Consider the following 25,818-nt stretch of genomic DNA (forward strand, 5'->3'; position numbering starts at 1 on the left):
AAAGCGTTTTTCGGATCGTGATAAGTGTAAACACTTATTAATTACGTTTAATTTGTGGTTTTATATAGTAATTTGCAATGTTGGTTGCATAGAAAAATCAAGAAAAAAAATGGAAGCGAGCTTTTGTTGCGCTCTATTAAAATTGTGGTTAGATTTATTGTTCCATTCGTCGAACTTTGCAAATAATATTTTCCCGGCTGTACAAGGATAGAACCAAGCAACAAAACAAATTTCAATATTTTTTACATTTATTTTATTATCATTGAAAAACTTTACAATCTAGAGTGAAGATCTTGTATATTAGTTTAGTGGCGCTAACTTGTCGTTAATTTGGCTTCCCGGATCACCGCTGGTGTAAACTCGCCCCCTTGACGGATACCACTTCAAGCCCTTTGTCGCCTCCGTTTTGAAAGTACAGGTGAATCCTGTCGCTGGTCTTTCTCCAGTCGATGGTTTGAAGACCGTTCCAAGTTTGGGATCAAAATTTGCGATCCCGTAAGACTTCGGATACCAAATTAATTGCGGAGGTGGGTTTTCCCCAAAGTAGTGACTGTGATAGATTTGGTCGAAGTGCGGAATCCTGAGTATTGTCTCTTCTTTTGCGTTGATACGAGTATTGGGGATAGCCTGTTCATCCCTTATATTATTTTGAGTTTGCGTTAGCGTTAAAGGGAAATTGTACTCTTTGTTTGCATTTTCCAAATACAAACTTTGCGGTGGAAATGCATTGAATGTTGGGGTAATTGGCACTGGAGAAGCGTCAAGTGGTTTTGGTTCATTTCTGTCGCCAAAACTGTCAAGTTTTCCTACAATTATGGGAACGTCATCCACATCTTCAGTTTTATTGTTTTTAATTACGCCAACTTTTGTTTTAATTTCGACCACAACGTCGGTGTTGATAGATTCATCCGATTTATCAACTTTGACGTTATTACAGTTTTCTCCCGAGCGACATACAACCCCGTTTTCTCCTACTTTGTAAGTTAGTTTTATTTTATCGTTGATTATTGGTTTGTGTGATCTACTATTAGAGTCAGCTATGAGTTTAGGTTGATCACCGAAATCTAATTTAGATGAAATGCCTGTTGCACTATCTGTAAACGAAATACTCATTTTTTAGCACCAAAACTGCCATGTTATCAATTTTAATAAATGACAATCTCTCCATTACTTAATTTCAAACTTTTCACTTTCATAACTCATTCATTACTCATTTGAGTTTAAAATCGAACGGAAATTCAATGAGTTATATAACAATAATTAAGAAAAGCAAAATTGATTATTTTCAAGTGTCCACTTACACATGTTTACTTGAACGTAGATTTGTACCAGCCAGAACAACACCTTGCAATCCATTATCACATCTGAATCACTTTATTTCTTCAAGAAGACTGAAACTACAAATTGCGTGAAGACATTTGTCGTGACAATTTCAGAGTAAATAATCAAGAATTTAATAATGTTAGAGATGTTGGTCTCCTTCATCCAGTCTCAAGGTGAAAAAAAAAGTGTTTCTTGATTTATAATTGCATAATTAGTTTCCTTTATTTTACTGTGAGTGTTATAATTACATAAAGCTATGTCCCATCTGATTTTAAGATTAGGCCTTGCTGGAGAATTAGCAGAACTAACCGTAAACTTATCAGTAATAATCATTAGCGACTCGTACTGCCTGAGGAACTATTTACTTGATGGAACAATTCCACGAATGCTAGGTAACAATTTGGTGTTTTTGCAAAAAAATTGTGTGAGGAAAAATTAGAGGTTTAAAAAATACATCGTCACTACTATCAGTACACATTATTTTTTAAGGAATCTATCCCGTTTTTTAAGGTACCCTTTTAACCCTTTATTGTTATTTGGTACATTATTGTATCACATGCTCTCACGGTCGTATACTATACTATACATTCCTATGAGAAAATCTTTATGCACCAGTCTATTACCAGAAATCATTTTCTGGTACACATTTGCACCACATGCATCTAATACGCCATCTACACGTGAAGTGGTACGTATACGTACCAGTGGTGTTTAAACCTAAAAGCTAAAGATAAGTACTTTTTTTGATAAATAAACTATAAGTCTGCCCGTTAAAGGGTTAAGAAGTTGAAGTTTCAAGGAATCTACCATGTTTTTGCAAAGGTACTTTTTAAAAGAAAGTCAACATTTTAAGAAAAATGCCCTGTTTTTTCCAAACATGAACACGGTTTCGTCCAAACAAATTCACCTTTGAAAACACTTAAAATTCGCATTTTGGCCCTGTTTTTAAGGGTAGCAGATATATTTGTTCATTAATATTAATGCAATTTATTGAATATCAATGTATATGCAATCATATACGTATAATTAATTAATTTTAATTTGTAAGGGGGGGGGTTCCTGAATCTGGGGTTGAGCGATTACCACAAACAAAATAAGAATAAAATAAATATAGGTGTTTTCTTACCTTAGGCCTAAAAAATGTTTTAAGAGGACTGCAAATTCTTCTTTTTGTACCCCATTTTCAAGTGTTAAAAGGACGGTCTCTTTTCGTCAAATATAATCCTTAAATTGGTTTTCTTAGCCTCAATTAAAACAAATTACTGATAGTGAGCCATTATCTCCAATGGCTCTCAATTTTCTTCTGATTTGCCCTATTCTCTTCTGGGCAAGTGCAGGATCGATTTTTCTAAGCTTTAAAAAACTTCGACGTCATTCATTTTTTTCTTATTTCTTACTTCCTATCTCTTGTCGTACACTTTTCTGTACAATATTGTCCAAAACTCTTCATTTGATCGAGCCTGAGGTACATTGGGAGAACTGTCTCTTTTGGGTACAAAATTTATATTTGTTTTGGTTAAGCCATTTTGAAGCTTTTTTACTGTTGTGGAATGAAGGCAAATCAGACCAAAACATTACATCATCATTGGCATGATGTGTATTTAAAACTTCATTGAGTTTGGAAAGATATTTTTCAATATAAATGGTCTTTGAAAAAAACACCAAATTTTCGAGCTAATTTTTGTTGTGAAACGTTTTTTTATGGCTTCAATCATTCTTTGTTCCCCCAAAATTCTGGGTGAAATTGTTGTTACAGAAATATTTAGTTCTCTATAAATTGGAGCCATTTTACGTTTAGCCATTTGCCCAACTAACGAATATCTATCTAGCTTATAAGACATTTTTGAAAACCCAAATGAAACAACTAACTGCCATAACACAAACAAGTTAATTGTCATACTTTACGTCCAGTAACACCATTTGGTATAAATAAAAACCATATAAAAAAATTCCCAAAACCATACGTTAACTGGTTGGGTGACTTTGAATAGTTTTGTCTGAACATCTTGCTTGTTACAATATTTGGTTCAATATTAGAAGTTTACACGTCGCTTCTGTTCGACAAGCAGTTGGAAAAAGGAAACCATTAAATTTGATATTTTATTATTATTATTGGAGTATATGTCATTTAATTATTAAAATAGGTAGGTAATTGAGCTTTTACCAGTTGATCAACAATGCATACAAAGAATTAAATGTTTCAACGCGTTAACATTTTATTGCTAGATCTACAGTAAAATTTTGCCTTATTAAAATTATTATATTACAGTTCGAGAAACAATTATTATCAGCTTCTGTTAAATCGACTTCTTTTTATTTGCTTTTATTAATGTTTACTAAACAAAAAAAAATTATGTGTCATAGGTCTTCGGAATTCTTAAATCCTATTATTACTGTTACGTAAGAACTAATTTTTTTTTGAAATCAGAGTTAAGCAAAATTAAAGATAAATTAAAAATCAGTCATTAAATTCTAGTGATCGTGCTTGTTTAATTTTTTTACGACGCTGTGTAAAATCAAAACATTTTTTTTTAATTGGTAAATCTGATTGATCTGATTAATCAACATTAACTATGACCTTTAATCATTTGTAGTACTTGTTATTTATCGTCTTCATTTTTTGTTGATTATTTGATGCTCAGGTTTATTGCAAATAACTAAATTAGAGTTTGTGAATTTAAGTTTGCTCCAGTTTGGTCAAGCCTTTGAATGCACTGAATGTCTCATCATGAGCAAAAAAATTGTTCACAGGTTATAAGAAGAGGAAACAAGAAAGCTGTATCCTAAATTGTAACTCTGTTTAATGTTATTTGTGTATTTTATTGGCAAAATTTTTGTATTTTTACTAAATAGTTATAAAAATACATAATACAAGATCATTAAATAGACATAAAAAAATGTCAAATGTCAAAAAACTAATGTCAAAATAGAATTTTTTAATCATTTTTTCCATCTTTTCTTACTTGAAATTTTTCTCTGGGGTGCGAGTTCTAACACCCTGTATATTTTTATCAATAATTTCTTTTTCTTCGTTCCTTAATTAATCATTTCCTATATCATCCTTTCCCTTTCCTGGCAAGAATGCTCTAAACCTCCTCGTTCATCTTGCTGGGCAAATTAATTTTTTTTTTTCGTTTTGTAATACACAAAACACAATAACGATAAACATAATATATGTCTCATCAAGTCATCACAAATACCTAGAATCGTTTTTAACACAAAATTAATTTGGCCAATTAGAGCTGTCCGTAAAGACCAACCCATATAATAATTCTTAAGCACAAAACGTCCTCAGTGAAATTAATATAAACATTATGTTTTATTTTTTTAGGTTTAAGTGTTGGGCTTAGTGCCTTTATATCACACCCTCTTGGTAGGTTCACATTAAATTATCTTTTTGTATTTACTAGACAATATGTAAATGTGATGCAATAAAACATTATAATTATTATAAAAATGTTGTTTTAATTTGTTATACCTATATTTTTTTATTGTATAAAATTATTATAGTTCAGCTTCATATTATTTTTAGGAGAACCTTTCGTCTTTGCAGTTTTAATCACTTTTTATTTGTCATATTTTTCAAATTTCTTTTTGCAAAGTGAGATAAATAAAATTCTTCATAAACTATAGCTCACTGTGTATCTGCAATATAATCTCTAATCCTTTTTTCAAAAAGTTACTTTTTTTCTCTTTTCTTTAAATCAGTGTTAAAGGTATATAGTTTCCAAAAAATCATAAATAGACCTTATAAGACATTTATTATAATTTTTGACACTACCCTTATATTCCCTGTGTGGTGATTGGTTTTTACAATTTTTTTCTCGCACTATTATTTAGCATTGCGTGGTAACCGTAGCACAGAAAAAATATTCAAAAGATCTCAAAACTAGAAACTTAAAGCTTCAAAATGTTTTTTTTTTAATCTAGATACGACCATTTTTCGATGAATTATAGCCTTTCAAAAATGACCACAAAAATTAAGAAAACTTTTTGTTCCTTTAATTTTTTGGAGTAGTGTAAAACGACACATTCTATCGAAGGTCTTTATTTCAAGACGTGTAGAAATCGACTGAACTAATGCTAATTTCCCGTTTTTGTGCCTCAAGTGGTTCCTATCTCTCCCCTGGGACTGTTAGTTACGTATTCCTGACGTCTGGGAATACCGATAACCGTGGTGTTACCTTGAAAGAATAGGGGGTTGGTTTAGCGTCTGTTCCCGGCGATCCACATATACACAGTTATTTAATAACTTGCATTAATAAAATTGACAAACATATCAGCTACCCTTAAAAACAGGACAAAAAGACGAATTTAAAGTGTTTTCAAAGGTGAATTTGTTTGGACGAAACCGTATTCACGTTTGGAAAAAACAGTGTATTGACTTTCTTTTAAAAGGTACCTTTGCAAAAACATAGTAGATTCCTTGAAATTTCAACTTTTTAAAAAGGGTACCTTAAAAACGGGGTAGATTCCTTAAAAAAATAATGTGTGTTGAGGAGGCCTTACTAGTAGTATCGTTAATACAAAAAATTATATTTAATAATACAAATATTCAGTCATACAAGGTACACATCTTTTATATACAAGTATATCGGTTAGGTTACATCACGTATAAGTTACAAAAATACACACACAATAAATTATTTTGGCACAATAATCTACACATATCTAGTTAACTGTGTGTAGAAGTCTTGTAGACATATATGGAGTTGCGTGAAGGTTGGTCGTTCTTCTGCACTCATTGCCCAGCAGTAAGCCATAACTGCAAACCTATAAAAAAATTAAAAAAAATCAGTTCAAATGAAGCAATAATACTTACAGTTCATCGGGACAATTTATCGGTTGTGCTAATCTGTATCCGTCTTTGAGGTAGGCGACAATTTCGAAAGGATCTATTTCTACGTATGGTTGTTGAGCAAGTGTTGTTAATTCCCATAAAAGGACTCCAAATGACCAGACATCGGAACTAAATGAAAATGTCTTGTGAACAAGGCTTTCAATGGCCATCCACTTAATCGGACGATTTTCATTATCCCCCAAACAGTGATAATCAGACGGGAATAGGTCTCTTGAAAGAGCATTATCGGCCACTTGTACATTAAGTTTGTCATCAACACTACAAACAATGTATATAAAACATTATTCAAGTCAGTTTGGTGTAATACTCACATGCAATTCCTAGTAGCCAAATCTTTATGAAGAAGATTTTTCTTGTGAAGATATTGCATTGCTTGAATTATTTGTAACGCCATGTCTACCACTTCTTGAGTTGTGAGTGTATGGGAAACTCCCTCAGGAGATAGTTTACATTTTTGTAGGAATATTTTTAAATTACTGTAATTGTTGTAAGTGTAAAGCAAAAACGGTGCTGTGTGATCTTCGATTGACACCCTTAAAATACTAAGGATGTTTTTATGATTAAGTGAGTACATTGACATTCCTTCTTGTAGTAAAAGTGATATTTGTATTTGACTGGCATGGTCGGTTACTGTTTTCACTATCACTGGCTCGTCAACCCCGTCTTCGTTGGTGTATGACCCTTGATAAACCCGGGCAAAAGTCCCTTCCATGATTACATTGTTCAAGCGGACTCGGCATCTACAAAAATTGGGGTTGAATGAATTCAAATGACTTATGATTTACCTTTGCACAGTTAATTCCGTTATCCTTTCTTGTAAATCTTTGGATCGTTCATCAATGAGAGAGTAGCTAGGCATTCGCCGAAAGCTACTGTAGGACGTACTAACGGTATTTTTTGGTACTGTAGTGAGAAAGGTTGTCGTGGGCCCCGTAGTACCACTATTGGTATCTCTAGTTTTTTTATTCCTCACATAATACATTGCAGTTACCGAAGTAAGAATAAATATCAGAATTAAAGCCGAAACAATTGCGGTATAAAAAATACTAGTTGAATTTGAATATGTCGGCACTGTATGAACCAAGACATGATTATTTTGCATCTCAAACTTTGTACATATTTTTTTCCTTTTAAACATAAGTGTTGTTACATTTGAAGGTGTAATAGTAACACTTATTGTTATAGTAACATTTACTTCTCCTGTTGCAACGCCTGAGCATGGCAGAGACAAGCTGAAGGTCTGAAGAGTATTAGGAACGGAGCCTCTAGAAGTGATATTTAATTGTGGCGGAAGTAATATTTGAGAATCCGAAGTATCAACCTTTATGGTGTATAATAACTGCAAGACGAATCAAACGAATGATGAACAAGTAAAATTAGTATTTACGTACTGGTCGATCTGCCAAACTTTCCCAAGTGAAATGCAAGGAATTTAAACTGGACGGCACTGGCATTACAAAATTTAACGCATAGTTGTTTATGTTCCCATCTCTAACATAATAGAGTTCTGCTTCTAGACCTAAAGAAATTGTTTAAAATATTATCCTACTTCCACACTATGTAAACATGCAAGAAGATAAGACCTGACTTACCTAAAAGTCTTTGAACCTCGGATAAACTGAGATACAAATTTAAATAACCGAAAACTAATTGCGACGTCAGTAAAATAATAAAGGCGGAAACGAAATTTTGATTCATATTGGAGATCAGTAATACTTTCAGTCACATTTTGTAAATAAACAATTGAGATCAATTTTTGAGGATGAGGGTTGTGTAAGTTCACATTGCACATAACACACTTAAATCAGTTTAATTCTTTCATTTTTTGGCCGAAACAACGCCCAAACCCAATATGAAATCAATTTGCCCTCTTTGAATCTTCTGTGTCTGTTCGCAGCAGCCACATTCCGACCACTCACCACGCTTCAACGAATCTCTTATTTCTTACACCGAAATGAAACGACTCTTTTGTCCACAGCACGAATTTAACCGAAGCACAGAAATAAATCAATTGATGTGGGCTTAAATTTAACAGTTAACTCTTTGTGTATTTTTACATTTTTTAATTTCGGTAAAATAAAATGCAAATAAAAATAAATGATTATAGAGATGCTAATTTAAATCGCCGCAAAAATGTTAATTTAAATGCGCATGCGTGGTAGGTGTATTAATAATCAATAAACGTGCAGCCTGTGTGCGTCTTTTTTGTAATTTGGCGCTATTTTTTACTGTTCCAATACTTTGAAATAAAACAATTGTAGGATTTAACAATTTATTTAGAATATTAGATAAATAATTATAAACAAACAGTAAAATAAATATTGTATAATGCCTCTTTAAAACTTTAATTTTGAACTGTTTGTTTTTCCTCCACTGCCGGATTCTCCGCTTTATCGTCTTTCTCTTCTGGTTTATTTACATTTTTCTGTTCTGAGCCTGTGGCTTCAGCAATTGTCGAAGTTGCGGTAATACCATTAGCAGCATTGATATCTGAAGCTGCAATAGCACAACCTTCTTGATCCGTTTTGACAAAGAAAGTTCTGCTGATTTTAAATTTGTCTAAAACTCCATAGGCTTGCTGCAAGACAACACCTGATGGTAGCCGTTCTCGCGTCATCACCCATGCGCTTTCTAAAAAATTTTTATGAAAAAAAATTAGATTTTGACGTAAACTTACGGGCATGAATAGGACCAAAGCCGCTACAACTCCAAATAACTGCATAGGAGTCGTAATCTGTATCTAAAACGGTAAGGGCTGTTTCGCTCGCGATGGGGGTTGTTGAATATTTGACATTTAGTTTTCCTTCTCCTGCTTTACCGCTGAGTTCTAAGCTTCCGTCAATGACACGTTTTACGCCCGTCCTGGAAGTTGTTCATCATTTATTGAAATTTTGAGAAAAATACTTACAATCTATTGGTGACTTCGTTGGAAACGTAAATTCGTCCACTAGGTGCTTTGGCATAATCTGTGACAACACATCGAGTGGCAACTTCGGAAAATTGGAAATACCTTTCGGCTTCGTACCATTTTCCTAGAAACCTTTCTATGTCAAAATCTGCCATTGGGAGGTAGTCTGGACAAAAGCCCAAATTAGGAATTTGGGCTCTTGTGGCCACAACGATGGAAACGAATAAAATCAAGTGTACTGTCTTCATGATTACCTATAATGTTTTACTCCGTGATGTCTTTACCTCTGGTTTATATAACTTTGCTGTAAACCGCTATTTGACTCAACCCATTGCGTTCCTCGAACCTACAGTATCACCTTAGTCGTTAAAAAATCTTGCATGAAAGGTATGATCATGAATAGACTAGTAAAAATTTGACGAGGGAGTATTTCATTGTCGATTTTTGTGCATAACATTTACGCATCTTTTATTCAAAATTTAGGACACGTTATATGGAATACCTAAACGTTACTTAAAACTGCAAAAAGTCAATGCCCTAGGTTGGCCTTCTGAACCTTTGTAAGCAACGAACTCAGTCATCATTTCTAATGTAAACAAGAAGTACCTAGGTAGTACTACTCCACACTTGTTCTGTAGACATTTGTACAATCCTCCTATTACATGTCTTTTAGGGATACGTATTTTTTTTTAATTTAGTCACCCAAAAAATTTAATTGTGATAAATTATACAACTTTTTCTCTGTTGATATATTCCACGTATTTCTAGGCTGATTCGTATTCAGTTCTAAATTATTTATACCCGATTACCTACATATAAACAATGTGGTACCGACACAAAATTGCGAGTAACGCATGATAAGTAATTTTATTATAAGTCGGCTGATAAAAATAAATGTTTCTCATACTATGGAATTTGGGCATGATGTCGCATATTATACAGACTCTTATTTGTTTTTTGTTTATTGAAAAATTACCACCTACACCTATTGTGTGGTTATACAGTATGTCTCCGGATTGGGTTTACAACAGGAAAAAAAAATTATCTTTGGTTTTACGCCAAAATTGCAAAGGAAAAACATTTTTTGCTAACCTGAAACAAGCAAATTCGTAATTAAAACTTCATTATTCTGTGAAAAGAAAAGCTCATTTTTCTCTTAATTTTGGACTTGTAATTTTTTTCTATATGCTTTTTAAGTCCCATCACTATGGCGGTTTTATTTTTTTCACAACGATGTCACTTTGACAATTAATTAATTAATTGAACAATGATTGTTCTTGTTAAAAAATTACTTTGTTTTTTATGTTAAAGCCGTTTTTTTTGAGTTACCATTTATTAAAAAATTATGTTATTCACAAATATTTTTGTTATTTAACTTGCGTAAACTTATTTACTTCTTGTAAACTTAATCCGGGGACATACTGTAGATTTATTATCATGCTCAAAATAACATTTTTTTGTCTATTTTAAATTCTCTTATGTTTATTTTTTCTAGGACATTGTTTTATGTTCTAGGGGTATCAAAATTTGAAATTAATTTATAATAATACAGAAAATTTTTGACTTAATTTAATGAGACAAATTGATGCAATTTTGCAAAAATGAAGAAACTAACCGTACAATTAAAAAATTAAGCGAAATCTTTTATTTGAAAAAAATGTTTACAATTTTTTTACAATTTCACTTAATTAGAAAAAAGTGTTTTGAGAGGTGTGGATAAAACTTGAATCACGCAATCACGGTATATTTTTTAGTGTTGAAAGGATTAAATATGTTGTTTTTTTATCTAAATTCTTTTTGTTTATGATTTTGAAAAAATCCCAAATATAATATTTTACTAATCACCATTATAATATAACAATAAATTTGAAAAAAGGTGTTTACAAATAAAAGTGAGCATTAATCATTTTTTGCTTTTTGCAGGTATTTATTATTCATATATTTTTGCTGTACAATTGAGATGTTTGAAATAACCGTTAAATTATAAAAAATGGTGTTGAGAGAAGTAGCCAAGGGTTGCACATGGTTGTGACGTCAGTGCTCTTCTGATTGACTAAACTAAAGGCGTTTTTAATACAACGCATTGTAAAAAAAAGTTTAGTGGATTTATTTGTAGAAAAAATAAAATTGAGTTAACGTATAACTGTGTTATCACAAGTTCATTTTTAAAATTTTAGATTTTTTTTATAAAATCGTATCATGGCCTGTCGGCTATGCAACTATGAGTGCGTCACAATCCTGCGTATGCGCAAATTAAGATAAATTTTCTTCGACGGTTCTAACCTAAAACCGTAAATAATAATGTTTATTTGTCAAAACAACGGAAGTTTCTTTAAAAATTGTGTATTTTAGTATAAGTTTAATCAGACGGTTGTTTTGGTGTAACTTTGTGGTAAAGTTATCATTTGTCACAAGCCATGGGACCCTACAACAAATTGTATCTTGCCAAAAATTTGGACTCTTTGGATCTTCTTGCGAAGAAAGACTGTGGTGATCTTAAACATTGTAAATTTAATTCGTAAGTATTTTTGATTTAAGCTAAAACACATTCTGTGAGGTGTCATTACAGAATTTATAATTCTTTGAATACACTTTACAAGCAAAGTCAACTAAATGTTCTCGACCAAGAAAAAACGTACATCTTGCTTGCTAGATATTTGAACGTTTATAACTATCTTCTGAATGCCGAATCTGATAAAAAGTTTCTCCAAATAAGATTTGGTTCAGAGTATGAGAAGGTTTTACTGCATTATGAAAAGACTAAGAAGAGTCTCGAACAGAGATACGCCTTACTGGATAATGACAGCCCCGCAGTTCCTCAGTCCGAAGAAAAAGAATCGCAATTTGTAGCAAAACCGAAACAAATTTTTGACAGTAATTAGCAAAATCTGTGAAGTCATTTTACAAATCATGTTTTTCCCCAGGTGAATTTATAACTTGCCAACAATTATACAGTGCCTTACAGAAAAATTATAAGTTTTTGCTTGTTGACGCTCGTCCACAGAGTGATTTTGACGAGTCGCGCATTAATCACCCTAATTGCATCAACATCCCTGATGAAACTATTGCTGCTGGGTAGGTTTGAGTTTAGGATAAAAACACAATTTCATTTTTTGTCAAGTTTGTCAGCTAACGTTTTGGGGAAATTATTGCCGAAGGAAACGCAAGAGAAGTGGGAGTTAAGGGACAAGTACGATGTGATTGTATTGTTTGACTGGAATACATCTGCAGAAAACTTTGCTTTAACAAAATTGAACAAATTGCATTTGGCTCTAGTGAAAGTAAGTTGCAACTTTGTAATTATTTTCTCTGAACTAGGAGTTTTAGTGGGATTTGAATCGTAATTATAGGGAAAGGCCCGTGCTGCTAAATGGGGGCTATTTGGAGTTACTCCAGACCTACCCCACTCTGTGCATAAATCCACAGGTTTATCTTTACCAGAAAAACAATGAATTAGATGAGTTGCTTGAACTTGACGACATCACATACCCCACCGAATCTGACAACAAGACACACGTCATGGGGTCTCCTGATGACAGTCTCAGTGATGACACCTCTAGTGACAATCAAGTCACAACACAGGAGTCGTCGGAGGAAAAAGAGTACGTATTCACAAGACAAGACATTGTGAATCAACTAGAACACGAGAGAAATGAATTGAAGAAAATCACAGAGCAGTGTGATAAGGAAACTAGTATTAAAAATATCGCAAATTTGAAACAACGCGATGCGGAGGTGCAAGAGGAGATTGGTCGGCTTGAACACATACTCGATGATTACGATCAAAACTATGAGTTTGCTTTGGATGAGAATAAAGAGTCAAATAAAACCGAAGAGAATCCTGAGAAATTAAAGGATATTATTGATGAAGAAAGGGACAGAGAATTGAAAAAAGCCAGAGCTTTGAAGCCCAAAAACCAGGGATTACAAGGCGGAAGGGGTAACAACAACGAAATACCGGAATACGACAAACCTGTGGTTAATCGTGCGACCAAACCAACATTGCATACCTTGAAACTCCATCCAGGGGTTGAGGAGCTGGAGTTTATGGTAAATATTTGAAATTTTTTGTACTTATTGCCCATTATGATAAGTTGACACGTAGTCTTGCTGAAATTCTACAAAAAAATTCCAATTGTAATGCAGGATTATTCATCACAAGCTTTGAATTTATGTAATTGTTTTGAAGGTATATCATATCTAGTTTCTTGAAGCGATAAAAAATTAGTTGCTCGCGATTTTTTATTGAAAGTGGTAATTAGTATCAATAAAAATGCAAAAGTTTCTTGACCACTTCAGGCGGGCAAATGACAGGGTAAGAACTTTTTCATTTTGAAATTATTAATATCATAAACGTTTCGAGAATTATTAAAGCCGAAATTGGTTTATCGCAATTTTCTGATTGAGTAATTAACAATTTAAATACATTAATGATTTTTATACCAAAATTTTTACTTCATAGTTAAGGCCCCTTTAAAAATTATAATACATATTTCCACATTTTATATACGTTGGTCACCCACACAAGTGTTTAATTGGTTGTATAAAGTACAGATTTTATAACAACTCGCTTATTTGTTACGTTTATGGTAATTAATGATAAATAGATAAATCGTTTTTGATTTTCGAACAAGAGCCCAAGGTTAAAAGCGCTCGACCGAAGCCTTTGCTACACTTATTTGGTTTTCCCCATTTTTGTTTTTCACTAAACTAAAAAAATTGTTTTACTTTCGGTACTAATTATTTACTTTCGTTTTTTCTAACTTTTCTTAGACACTAAGAAATTGTGGAGATTTAACTTTTTGGACTAAAATATTTTCCTAGCACGCTTCACTTCTTTAATTAATTTTTCTGTGAACTATTGTTCATTCCTCCAATCAGTTTAATTAACTGCAATTGGAGGAATGTTCACTTAGGGAATCTGGCCGCAACATCTGATATTTTTTCTCAAGACTCCAGGTTTGGTAGGCTTGCGGAACATCCGAAATACGTGTTACATGAGTACCGCCATCCAGTGTTTCCGCAATATACCCGACATCAAAGACCTCTTCTGCAAAGGCGTTTATACGAAATTTATTATCCGAAATCCGGCAGCAATAATCCACGAAACAGCCAATTTGATTCGCCAACTATGGTCGAGACCAGTGAAATCAATCGATCCGCACGAGTTTTACAACAAAATCGGGCAATTAGAACCCACTTATAAGCTAGGAAATCACGAAGATTGCATGGAGTTTTTCCTCTTTATGTTAAACCACTTATGTGAAGATTGTCGGTATGATGTTCCTCTGCCCACGGTTTTGACAACAAGACAGAAAGCTTGGTACAACCAATTCGAGGGGAAAAACTCGATTTTCATCGATTATTTCTACCACCAGATTAGAATAACTCAGCACTGCAAACAGTGCGACAAAAAAACTTTCAAATTTGAGATTGAGAGTACGTTCATGTTGTCAGTTCCTGAAGAAGACTTTACTTTAGATGATTTGATGAGTGACTACATGGCTGATTATGTCATAGCGGAATATTGCTGCTCTAAATGCAAAAAGCCGGTAAACAACCAAAAGGAGATTATTTACGAACCGAAAATTATGGTTATTGTTCTTAAAAGGTATGGTTGTTTTTTAATAAGGGGATACTAAGTCTATTTTCAGGTACAGGCAGCTTGTCACTAACGGTGTCGTTATACTAAAGAAGATTGAATCTCGGGCTCATTTCAAAAAACGGGACTTCCGGCTTGGTAAAAGTCGTTATCAGCTAAACGCGTTTGCTATGCACTCAGGAAATATGAATTTTGGGCACTATACAGCTGCAGCTTTGACTTCCAAAGGGTAAGACGTGTTTATTCGTTAATGAAAAAATTGACTGGTATTTTCAGTTGGTACGAATTTAACGATGAAAATGTTAAAGCAATCAACATCAACGACGATTCACTTAAAACGAAGGCTTGTGTTTTCTTCTATTCGAGGTGTGATGAATAAGAAATTAGATTTGTGATATTATTCAAATGTTAGGTTAAATTGTACAAAATGTACAGATTAATAAGTGCTCTTTTTAATTAAAGTTTATGAAAGTTATCATTTTGAAATTTTAAGGGGCTTCTCTGATTTTGTTCTGTTCGATTTGAGAAGACTATTTTTAGATAAGTAAGCGTTGCGATGCATTTTTTTGTATTTCTACTTGAATATGTGTACTTGTAATGTGCCTTACGGAAGTCACCCTAAATATATATTTCAGTATTCATTTTTCCATTTCTTCCGTAGGTCACTTATTTGGTCTGATGTTGCATTTAAATGCAAACTTTTTGTAACAGACTGACAGTTCGTTAAATAAAGTTTTATCAGTTCTTTATTCGCGTCTCATTTCCGGGGTAACAAAAACCAGATTTACTTTTAATCTGAATTTATTGAGCATTTTTTGGTTAAGTCACTGGTGAGTCCTTTCAGAATAAAGCGTGTTTATGGGTAAAAAAGTGGTTTTTATCTGAGAGGACTTTGCATAATTTTACAATGACTAGATCTAAATTAAAATACCACTGGAATTATGACAATAGTAGGGCTAAATTACAGTGTTTATACGTATAAAAGCTGACAAGCAATCGCATTATAATATATTCATATCCAAAATACTGATTCTTTCTTATTATAAAAATCAAAATCACATTTTAGTTACAGATCTAGTTAAAATTGACAAGATTCGGCATAAAATCACAGAAAAAGAATCAATTTATCAATACAAAAGCTTCACTTTGGCACAACAATTGCCATAATTGACTATATGTTTGAAAATGACTTAAAACGTAACAAAAATAAATAATATCAATTAGAAAACTCATCTTTGGTGGAAGACTTAACTTAATACTGATGAAATAATACCAACGTTCGCCTTAATTGCACAGTATTGCTAGAATTGGAATCCACGCGCTACAAAAATAAAATCGGACTTGATTGGATTGACTTGCAATGTGATTTTTTTTATGCTCGTTATGTATGGTGTTGGTTATCACAGATATGCCACTCCCTTCCTCATTCAAGTCTTCATCATCGGTGAAATTGATTGTCTTGCCGTTACACAAGTTTTCTGAACAGAAACAGTACTGGACACTATTTGCTATTTTACAGTCGCGAATTCCAATTTCTTCACACGACCTTTCGACCAAATTTCCTGTGAACAATGTGTCAGCTCGTTTTTTTTTCACTTGTAATTCAATATACCATGTGTTTGGATGCTGCAAGCTTTGGCTGAAGGACAGTCTTTAATAAATGTTTTATCAGTGGGATCGAACTTATCACAGCTGATATTGGCTCTTGGCCCACAGACGTAGCATTGATGTGCCATTATAAAGTCGACTAAAACAGAATTACTGAATTGGGACGGTTTTTGGGGGATGATAATTACCCTTGTTAGAAATTCCTAGTAACACGAGTAAAACAACGTTTAAATTTAATTGACTTGAATTAAACACCATTTTAAATAATTGTCACAAGCGTAATATGGGTTAATTTGTTAAAAAATGCGGATTCTATACATAGCACACTGAATTTGTTAAACAAATTTATTTCTGCAATGTTAAAAATGAATAGATGCACTCAACAGACATGAACACAATTAATGAGGTTAACTGGGGGACAGAATTCACTGAACTGTTTACTCCGTTCCTCCTCTTCTTTGCTAAATTTATTCAGATTAATTAAAAATAGGCTTAATAACGACTCACTACACTCGCAATGTTTCTGTTTGACATATTTCATTAAACTGACATTTGAACTATTTCCATCTGGCACTGATGCCTACTCCCATTTAATAACACGATCTACTCAATGAAAAAAAAGCTACTTTTAGATCCCAGATATTTTATGTAAATTTATTTACAAAATTTTTTGGCAATTCGCAGTTAATTAAAACGATTATATTTTACTAAACGTCAAAAATATTAATTTTACACACACCTCCTGTTTTTCATGAAGTTAAATTGATGCGTAAATAACGAGTTACGTAATAATTCGTAAACAAAATAGTCAAATATAAATTTTCTTTGTGACTGTTTTATTTTGTTACCTCCGAGGGTTTTGTTTTAATATTACTTTTTATCAAATAATTTTTTACGTCCTATTTTATTAATTTTATGGATTTTGCGTTTTTTTGAACTACGTTACGAGGCCTACGTTTACAAGTGTACGCATTTTTTTTTATGTTGACGTATTTCTAAAGTCCTTTAATTTCGACAGTATTCTTACGTTGCGTGTTTCCTTATTTTTTTTCGATTTACTTTTGGACCTTTTTTTTAAGTCTCATATGAACGATTTTATATTTTTAGTTTCTTAAGTTTGCGTTTTTCTAATTGTGGTGGTACAGGGTGCTGCATTTTGGATGTCCGAATAGGGAATCTCCGAAACTAAGATGTTTAGCCAAAAACGAGTGATACATTCTGGGGCTCATTTTTTGAGAAAATAATATTGGTTAAAACCGCATCTCGCTATCGTCTTTTGTTTTCGACTTCAGACAAAAGTTGACATTTTGGCGAAATCTAAAAAAAATCATATCTTCGTTATTATAGAAGATACGGATTTGAAATGAAGACATTATACAGGCACTTTTTTACGAGGAATTTAATAATGTTTGAGTTATTGATTTAGCTGTAATAAAATAAACTTGTATTTTTTTAAATGGAAATCACTGGCGGCTATAGCAATTTTGAAAAGCTTATTTTTTTCTGATCTAAAAAATATATATTTGTAACAGAATATTTTTTTTTATAATTATACTTAGAAAATGAAATACATATTTTGTTTGATAATAGTTGGCCATGGAAAAACTATTTCACTCCAAATGTGTAAATAATAATCAATAAGAGTTTTGTGAACTGTAAAATAGATGAAAAAAAATAGATAAAATTATAAAAATTTAATAAATACGATACCGTAGAAGTATTGAACAAATATGCCAGCGCCTCAGAACAAAATTATTACATATTTTTAAAAAATCCAAAAATAGGAAATGTGTCAACTGTCAATATAATTAGAAAAAACTTTTTTTTGATGATCTAATGGAGGTATAGGATAACATACATAGACGGAATTTGTGTATTTGAATAATCATATCGTCACTTTTGTGTCATATAAAATATATTTTATTGAAGAATTAAAGCGGCTTTTTTTACAAGACTATGTATCACTAGAAGTTACAATGGTATTGTTAGCTTGTTTAAAAACAAAAAAATATTATTAGTCTCCAATAAGTTGATTTACGATTTATTTTGCATTTTTTTCATTACTTAGTACTTAGAAAACTCTTTCATTAGTGACACGGGTTGAATAATATAGTTTAAATCCTTTTAGTTGAAAATGCAACATTTTTTCATGGCCAACTGCGAACAAAAATTTTTTGCTAAAAATGTATTATAATAATTTGTTACAAATATATATTTTTTAGATAGGAAAAAAACAAGCTTTTTAAAAATGACATAGCCATCTATGATTCCCATATAAAAAAAAATAAAAGTTTATTTTATTACGGCTAAACAAACAACTGAAAAAAATTATTAAGTACATTATTAAATGCTACGTAAAAAAGTGCCTGTATAGTGTCTTTATTTCAAATCTGTGTCTTCTATAATAACGAAGGTATGAATTTTTTTAGATTTCACGAAAATGTCAATTTTTGTCTATAAGTCGAAAACAAAAGACAATAGCGGGATGCGGTTTTAACCAATATTATTTCCTCAAAAAATGAGCCCCGGAATGTATTATAATTATAATTATAACCTCTTAGTTTCGGAGACTTCCTATTCGGACATCCAAAATGCAGCACCCTGTACTTACTTTTTTAATTTCTGTTTGAAATCATCAGAAACGAAAATTTCGAGGCAAAAATTGTTTTTCCAGTTTTTATATTATTTTTCGTGTCTATAAGCACTACTAAAATTTTTGCTGTGATTAGAGGAACATTTATGTAATAAACAATTGCTACTTTTTATAAAATTAGTTTTTATGAGTAATAAAACTAATAAGTAAGTATATTTTTTATGTAGTGCCTAGGCTTTTGTACCATTATTATTAGATAGGTTTAACGCTTAGGAAATTGTTATTTTAATAATTAGGAAAAAACTTTTTATTTTTTGTAGCACGATGTGTCTTAACTTATAAGCATAAACTTGGGGCATTTCTTGCCCAATAATAACGAATATTGAAAACAAAATTTAAAGTTTTATTTAACTTATTTTGCATTTATTGATCTTGACTTTTTTTTTCATTGTCACTGTCGAATGTCAAATTAAGAACGTCGGTACCGTTATACTAACTGAGTTTGTCAAAAACTATAAGTATCTACCCTATGCGTATAAGTTAAGACTCACCCTGTATAAATCCACAAGTGAATTACAAGGTAAATAAATGTATTCCACAATGATTAACATTTAAAAAATAAACTGTATAATGATTATTGCTTTATTTATATCCTTTTATTTTTTTCCTTTCCCTTTTTGCTTATTTACGGCTGGAATTTTAATTAAAAAAAAGTACACAAGCAATACCTAATACACAAAGTATTAATATATTTTCAAAAATTAAATATTATTTTCAAAGGGTGTATTTACGTAACGAAGGTTCAATAATTTTATGACTTAAAGTGACGTCGCGATAATAAAATTAAAAATGATAGATAAAATTTAATAAGTATTAATATACTGAGGGTCACGTACAAAATTAATGAATGGCAACATTTTGTTAAAAATGCAGCGATAATTATTTGCTGATGAGTAGGAAATTAGTTTATTGAAATATAATTAGTTATCTTCAAAAAGACGGAAATCGGGTTATCTGCATTTGCAACAATTTATCGAAAAGTGTTTTTAATATAAAAATTGACTGATTTTTGGACTACAAACTGCTGAATTGTAAATAAATTTTATATATAAAGAAATGGAGGAATAATGCAACGTACACTTGTGCGACTGATTATTGTGTCGCGATGTGGTCCAAAATAGTGCTTTGTATTTTTGGTAAGTAAAATTCTTATTTTATTCTATTTTTAAGTAGTTTGATTTTCAATTTTTTTAATGAAATTTTTAAGGAATGTTTGTTTTTTATGCAGTGCATATTTTTTATTAATTTTTTAAAGCAAATTTTTTTTTCTGTCCAGTGGGGCTCGCTTGCGCCAGTCACAACCCAGGCTGGCAACACAACCATGAATACGTCTATCAAATCCGCGGCCGATCTCTCACCGGTTTGGACCAAATCAGCAGCAATTATGCCGGTATGCTCTTCAAAGCCAAACTTTGGGTAAGACCACGATCTGACGGACATCTTGGAGCTCGAATCACCGAACCCCAATATGCTGAAATTCACTCGGAGCTATACCGAAGTTGGGATCAAGAAATCCCGGATTCGGAACTTAGCTACAAGCCGATTTCTCTCTCATCGAAACCGTTTTTGGTCAAAATGAACAACAACGCAGTCAGTGACCTTGTTGTTGACAAGTCGATCACAAATTGGGAAGCTAACATGATCAAAGCTATTGTGAGTCAACTCCAATTGGACACAAATGCCGAAAATCTTATTCCTAGCTCGATCAATATTTTGACTCAAGAGGGATCAAATACGGCTGTTTTCAAAACAATGGAATCCACTGTAACTGGAGAGTCGGAAACTTTGTACGAAATCCACCCCTTGCCCGAATATATTCTCCAAACAACTCCATGGTTGGTTCCTTTGAAACATTTGAAAGGAAGAGGAGAAGTTATCGAAATTGTCAAAAACAAAAACTTTACACACAGCAAGGAAACCCCATCTTACCACTTTGGTTTTCATGGAGTCGATCGTTTTGACGTTGATAATCAAATTGGGGAATTTTTCTCTCGCACTTCAGTCTCTAGTGCTGTAATCACCGGAAATTTAGAAAGTTTCACTCTACAAAGCTCAGTGACCTTCGATGAAGTCACAGTTAACCCATCTTTGCAAGACAAACAAAGGAGTTCGGCAAGAAGCATTGTCAACATCACCTTAGTTTCAATGGATGAGCAAAACCAAGAATTTGAACAAGTGTCAAACCCTGTCAATGTTGGTCTTGTCTATCATTATGACAACCCTTTCTATGAAACCAATGAACCTCATCTCAGATCTCAAAGTCGTTCCAGTGAAAGAAGAAACAGCGATGAATCTTCTTCTTCTCACAGCCAGGAAACCTCCAATCAAATTCGAAGACACAAACGCAGCATGTCCCAACCTGCCTCATCCGAATCCGATGAATCAAGATACGCTGAACTCTACTCTTCAGTCCAGGAAAAACCCCACATCAATGAAGCACCTGCCTCACCTCTGCTTCCCTTCACTGTCGGCTATGATGGCCAAGCTATCACCAAAAAGCAAAACATCAAAGAAAGTGCTCGCAACTTGGCCAAAAAAATTGGACAAGAGTTCCAACAGTCGCAAAACATCCCTGAACAAAACACTGTCGGTAAATTCTTGATTTTGAGCAGCCTTTTGAGGGTTATGGACAAGAGTGAAATGAAACAAGTCGCTGACCAATTGTACACACAAGAACCACATGGAGCTGCCGCAGCTGCCTGGGTTGCATACCGAGATGCTGTTGCACAAGCCGGAACAGGACCTGCCCTCCTCAACATTCAGGAATGGATCCGTGAAGGGAAAATCTCAAGGGAAGAAGCAGCGGAAGTTGTGTCAACTGCTGCCGTTTCCGCCAGACAACCAACAGAGAAATACATGAAAGTTTATTTCGAAATGATCCAAAATGACCAAATCATGGCTCAACCCTACTTGAACGAATCTCTGCTCTTGGCTTACACCACTTTGATTCATCAAGTTTACGTCAACGAGGAGTATTCGCACAGTAAATACCCTGTTCATAGTTTTGGTTCGTTTAACACAGCTGAAGGGTGGTTCTACGTCAAAAAAGAAGTCATCCCCTACTTGTCACAAAAATTGGATGAAGCTATCACTAACGCTGACACCAAACAAATTCATTTGTACATCCGGGCTCTTGGAAACATCGGACACCAGCAAATTTTGCAATGCTTTAAACCCTATTTGGAAGGAACTAAGAAAGCTTCTCATTTCCAAAGAATTCTGATGGTTGTTGCTATAGATAAACTGACCAAAAGTAACCCCAAAGTTGCCCGCTCTGTTTTGTACAAAATCTACCAAAACCCACACGATTTCGACCAAGTACGTGTTGCTGCTGTGTATCAATTGATGAAATCTGAGCCGTCAGCTGCCATGCTTCAACGAATGGCCTATTATACCAATGTTGATACAAGCAAGCAAGTAAATTCTGCCGTAAAATCTATCATCGAATCAGCTTGTGAACTTCAAGGATCTCGTTATCAAAAAATGTAAGTTGTGAGTTTTTTTGTGAAAAATTTACTAAAGCCTAATTTCAGACGTTCGGCTGCTCACTCTGCTAGGCCCCTATTAACTTCGCAAGACTTCGGCGCCCAATACCCCCACGGTAATTTACGCAGCTTTGTTGAATACGAAATGCAATCAGAATATTTGCAAAAATTCAACTACCTGGTCAGTGAAGACAGCGTTTTGCCTAAAGGAATCAATTACTACCTTCAAGGACGTTTCGGTGGAGTCAGACGTTTTGTTGTTGATATGCAATCGATGGTGTCTAGTGTTGAAGACTTGATCAACGTTTTTGAACAACAAACGAAAGAATATCGTCGTTTGTTGAAGGAAAAACAAGCTGCTCAAAGTGCCAACACTAAATGGTCAAGTGAACATACCGCCAACCTTTTCAATATGCAAAATGAACAAAGGGAACAACTTGAGGGAAATATTTATTTCCATATTGATGCTTTGCAGAAAATGTGGTCGTTTGACAACCGAACTATCGAGAACTTAATGCAAAGTAAGTGGAAGCATAATTGAATTAAGTTATTAAAATATTTTTTTGTTTTTTATTTAGTTGTCAGGGAATGTGAGCAAGACTTGAAAAACGGAAAACATATCGATTACAACAAAATGACCGTAAATTACGAAACCGCGTTGTCTTTCCCTACTGCTTGGGGTTTGCCTTTCATCTACACTTTCGACGTCCCCACCCTTGTTCATATCGAATCAGATATCCGAGCTTCAGCAAATCCTTCAGTCTGTTCAGAGCAAGGACTCCAACAACCTGAAACTGTTGATCTAGAATACAAAATCAACGCTTTTGTCTCGGGACGTGTTCAATGTCAGCTCGGATTCTTTGTTCCTTTCAACCACAAACGCTACAGTTCTGGTTACGACAAGAACTTCCAAGTCGTGGTGCCCCAAATTTCGGGCAAGGTTCACTTAGATGTCGAAAACAAACAAGCCACTTTGGAAGCTGAAAACACCGATTCACAAAAAAATACAAACTTGATTCATTACAGCTCCTGGCCTTATACTTCCGCCTATGAAATTTTCGAAGTCCAGCCTAAAAATAAAATTATTGAAAAGGAAAATCCTCATAGAGTTAACACTCTTGTTGGGGACAAATCCACAGGAATTGCGTTGAATTTCAAGATGATCAGTAGCCGCCCTATTGATTGTGGATTTTTGTATGATAGGCTCCGCAAACAAGATATTGTTTCGGCTCTTTTGGGATCATGGGTTGATGATAATATGCAACACATCCAAATTGATTTAAGAATCGACTCTGATAAGTCAACAACTAACAAGGTTGTTGTTCATTTAGGCCACCAACATACTTACAATTCGGGTTTGAACCGCAAACCAGCCCCGGAAATGTCATCCCGATACCAATCCGCTCAAGAATCTTGGGAAAGACAAAAGGAATTTTTGAAAAACTGCAGCAAAGACATTCGTAACGTCTATGCTCATGTTGTTGATGCAATTGTGCTGTTCCAAGGCCAAAGAATAGTTAAATACACTTCAACCCTTGCCGGTGCTAGGAGTGACATTGACCCCAAAGGTCGCGTTTTGATGCAATTGGAAAAAGACAATCAACACGACAAACCAATGAGAGTCTACTTTGCCGCTAATACGAAAATACCAAACACTAACAGCCTTAACTTGAAATATGCCCTAGAATTTGACCCAACTAGCACCATCCAAATCCAAGGTGTCATAGAAAAGAATAGCGGCAATGATGCTCAAATTAGTGCCAAATTGACTTTGTCCAAGAGCGAGGAACGTAAACAATATTTGAAAGAGTTACCACAGTATGAGAAATGTCAAAAAGAAATGCAGGAAGGTAACTACCAATTGCCATCATGCGCTATGTTGACAGCCCAAGCTAACCTTTTGGATCAATTTTCGTTTGATTTGGATTACCATAACATTGACAAGGCTGTGATTAACAATACTTACAAGTTGTACAGCGTTTTACGCCACTACATGTACCCAAGGGTTTCTGAAAACATTTTGATGGAAAATGAACAAGTTCAAAAAGACCATCTTCAAGTTAGGGGCCAATTTAGCCCTTGTTTGTCTAGAGTCAATGCTTCTGTTGTTACCGAGTACGGAAAAGTTGAACTTAATAATGTAAAAGTGAACGATTGGGCTAAAGCTCTTTTGGTGCCGCATCCTGTACATCACGTAAAATCACGTTTGGAAGGATATGCCTTTAATTATGACACTTACAAAGGTACATTTGTAACTACATTGTAATTTTCGTACTAATTCTTCTATTTTAGCAAACTGTATGATTGATAGTAGTGCTGTTAACACTTTGGACAACAGAACATTCCCCATTAATTTGTCCAAAGACTGGGTCGTTCTCCTTCATTATGTTCCTCGCAGACCTTCACCAATCAAAAACCAACCTTACTTGACTGTTCTCGAACAATTAAACCAACAAATCGAAAGTTACATTGTTTATGGTCGTGCCTACGGTGACGCCAAGAAAGAAATCAAAATGGTTATCCAATCACCACACACTTTGTCAAACGTGATTGACATTACGCTCAAACCCAGTGAATCGTCAGGTTACCCAAGACTCTTCGTCCAGGGTCAAGAAATCAAATATGATGACCAAGGCTCTCACATGTATGATGGTTACATGCAAGTGTACAAACTTCCAAACCAGGAAACCAAAGTGCAAGTCTACAACGCCTTTAGAGTTGTCTACGACGGTGTTCGCGCCAAACTCGAAATCACTGATGACAAATTCCGCGATGCATCCCGTGGCATTTGCGGCACCTTTACCAACGAGCAAGAAACCGACTTTACCCACCCTGGCAACTGCATCATCCACAACCCTGAAGTCTTTGTCGCCACTAACACCATCCCTGAAAAACAACGCACAAAGAGGATGAACGAAATGATGATGATTCAAGCCGAGGAGAAAAAATGCTACCGCAAATCCGTGCAATATGCTAAAATTGTTTCAGCACAAGACTCTGGAATTATGGGTGGTGAGATGTCCGCCCGGAGTGGAGTCATGTATAGGACGCAGTATGCGCTATCAGGGGGTCAAACCTGCTTCAGCATTTTACCACTTCCGGTTTGTAAAGAGGGATACAAGCAAGTCGAGAGTCTCAACAGACCTGTTCCGGCACACTGTGTGGAATCATCGCAACTTGCGAGGTCGCTGAGAAGCCAGATCGATCAGGGTGCTAATCCTAGTTTTAAATCGAAGCCGCAACATAGGGAAGTTATGATGCAGATGGCGAAAAGATGCGAAGCTTAGATGGGAGAGGCTGGAAAAATTGTAGATAGATATTTATATGAGCATTCCTAAAATGTAAAAAAAAAATAATAAAAAAATTTTGGACCATTTA

The 25,818-nt window shown here is 34.0% G+C and overlaps 6 protein-coding genes across 8 annotated transcripts; 2 read left to right on the forward strand and 4 right to left on the reverse strand.

Moving 5' to 3' along the window:
- Positions 1-236: 236 nt before the first annotated feature.
- Positions 237-1,455, reverse strand: LOC123006523. Its single transcript, XM_044401060.1, has 2 exons — positions 1,302-1,455; positions 237-1,094 (listed from the first exon to the last, which is right to left on the reverse strand). The coding sequence occupies exons 1-2, from the start codon at positions 1,354-1,356 to the stop codon at positions 301-303; spliced, it is 849 nt and encodes a 282-aa protein (XP_044256995.1). The 5' UTR covers positions 1,357-1,455; the 3' UTR covers positions 237-300.
- Positions 1,456-5,838: 4,383 nt separating this feature from the next.
- LOC123006348 (tyrosine-protein kinase Drl) lies at positions 5,839-8,120 on the reverse strand. The gene is made up of 6 exons (XM_044400766.1): positions 7,777-8,120; positions 7,576-7,703; positions 6,970-7,523; positions 6,496-6,924; positions 6,146-6,442; positions 5,839-6,096 (listed from the first exon to the last, which is right to left on the reverse strand). The coding sequence occupies exons 1-6, from the start codon at positions 7,880-7,882 to the stop codon at positions 5,985-5,987; spliced, it is 1,626 nt and encodes a 541-aa protein (XP_044256701.1). The 5' UTR covers positions 7,883-8,120; the 3' UTR covers positions 5,839-5,984.
- Positions 8,121-8,442: 322 nt separating this feature from the next.
- On the reverse strand, positions 8,443-9,360 carry LOC123006519 (apolipoprotein D-like). Its single transcript, XM_044401055.1, has 3 exons — positions 9,093-9,360; positions 8,862-9,046; positions 8,443-8,815 (listed from the first exon to the last, which is right to left on the reverse strand). The coding sequence occupies exons 1-3, from the start codon at positions 9,338-9,340 to the stop codon at positions 8,529-8,531; spliced, it is 720 nt and encodes a 239-aa protein (XP_044256990.1). The 5' UTR covers positions 9,341-9,360; the 3' UTR covers positions 8,443-8,528.
- Positions 9,361-11,360: 2,000 nt separating this feature from the next.
- LOC123006342 (ubiquitin carboxyl-terminal hydrolase 8-like) lies at positions 11,361-15,441 on the forward strand. 2 transcript variants are annotated; one of them, XM_044400760.1, is made up of 9 exons: positions 11,365-11,383; positions 11,445-11,610; positions 11,662-11,966; positions 12,017-12,167; positions 12,214-12,373; positions 12,420-13,142; positions 14,045-14,703; positions 14,747-14,923; positions 14,971-15,441. In XM_044400760.1, exons 2-9 carry the CDS (start codon positions 11,510-11,512, stop codon positions 15,071-15,073), a joined length of 2,379 nt encoding a protein of 792 aa, XP_044256695.1. In that variant the 5' UTR covers positions 11,365-11,383; positions 11,445-11,509; the 3' UTR covers positions 15,074-15,441. The 2 variants fall into 2 exon arrangements, with proteins under 2 accessions (XP_044256694.1, XP_044256695.1); XM_044400759.1 differs by having other exon boundaries at positions 11,361-11,610.
- A 41-nt stretch (positions 15,442-15,482) lies between these two features.
- LOC123006520 lies at positions 15,483-16,863 on the reverse strand. Of its 2 annotated transcripts, none has more exons than XM_044401056.1 (3): positions 16,491-16,863; positions 16,307-16,441; positions 15,483-16,256 (listed from the first exon to the last, which is right to left on the reverse strand). In XM_044401056.1, exons 1-3 carry the CDS (start codon positions 16,558-16,560, stop codon positions 15,979-15,981), a joined length of 483 nt encoding a protein of 160 aa, XP_044256991.1. In that variant the 5' UTR covers positions 16,561-16,863; the 3' UTR covers positions 15,483-15,978. The 2 variants fall into 2 exon arrangements, with proteins under 2 accessions (XP_044256991.1, XP_044256992.1); XM_044401057.1 differs by having other exon boundaries at positions 16,737-16,825.
- Positions 16,864-20,034: 3,171 nt separating this feature from the next.
- Positions 20,035-25,818, forward strand: LOC123006557 (vitellogenin-like). Its single transcript, XM_044401130.1, has 5 exons — positions 20,035-20,091; positions 20,232-22,440; positions 22,489-22,961; positions 23,019-24,683; positions 24,733-25,818. The coding sequence occupies exons 1-5, from the start codon at positions 20,061-20,063 to the stop codon at positions 25,725-25,727; spliced, it is 5,373 nt and encodes a 1,790-aa protein (XP_044257065.1). The 5' UTR covers positions 20,035-20,060; the 3' UTR covers positions 25,728-25,818.

Source organism: Tribolium madens, unplaced genomic scaffold, assembly GCF_015345945.1.
Source record: "Tribolium madens isolate multiple individuals breed KSU strain unplaced genomic scaffold, Tmad_KSU_1.1 Scaffold_2;HRSCAF=44;Tcas5.2_LGX, whole genome shotgun sequence".
In the NCBI taxonomy this organism is placed as follows: domain Eukaryota; kingdom Metazoa; phylum Arthropoda; class Insecta; order Coleoptera; family Tenebrionidae; genus Tribolium; species Tribolium madens.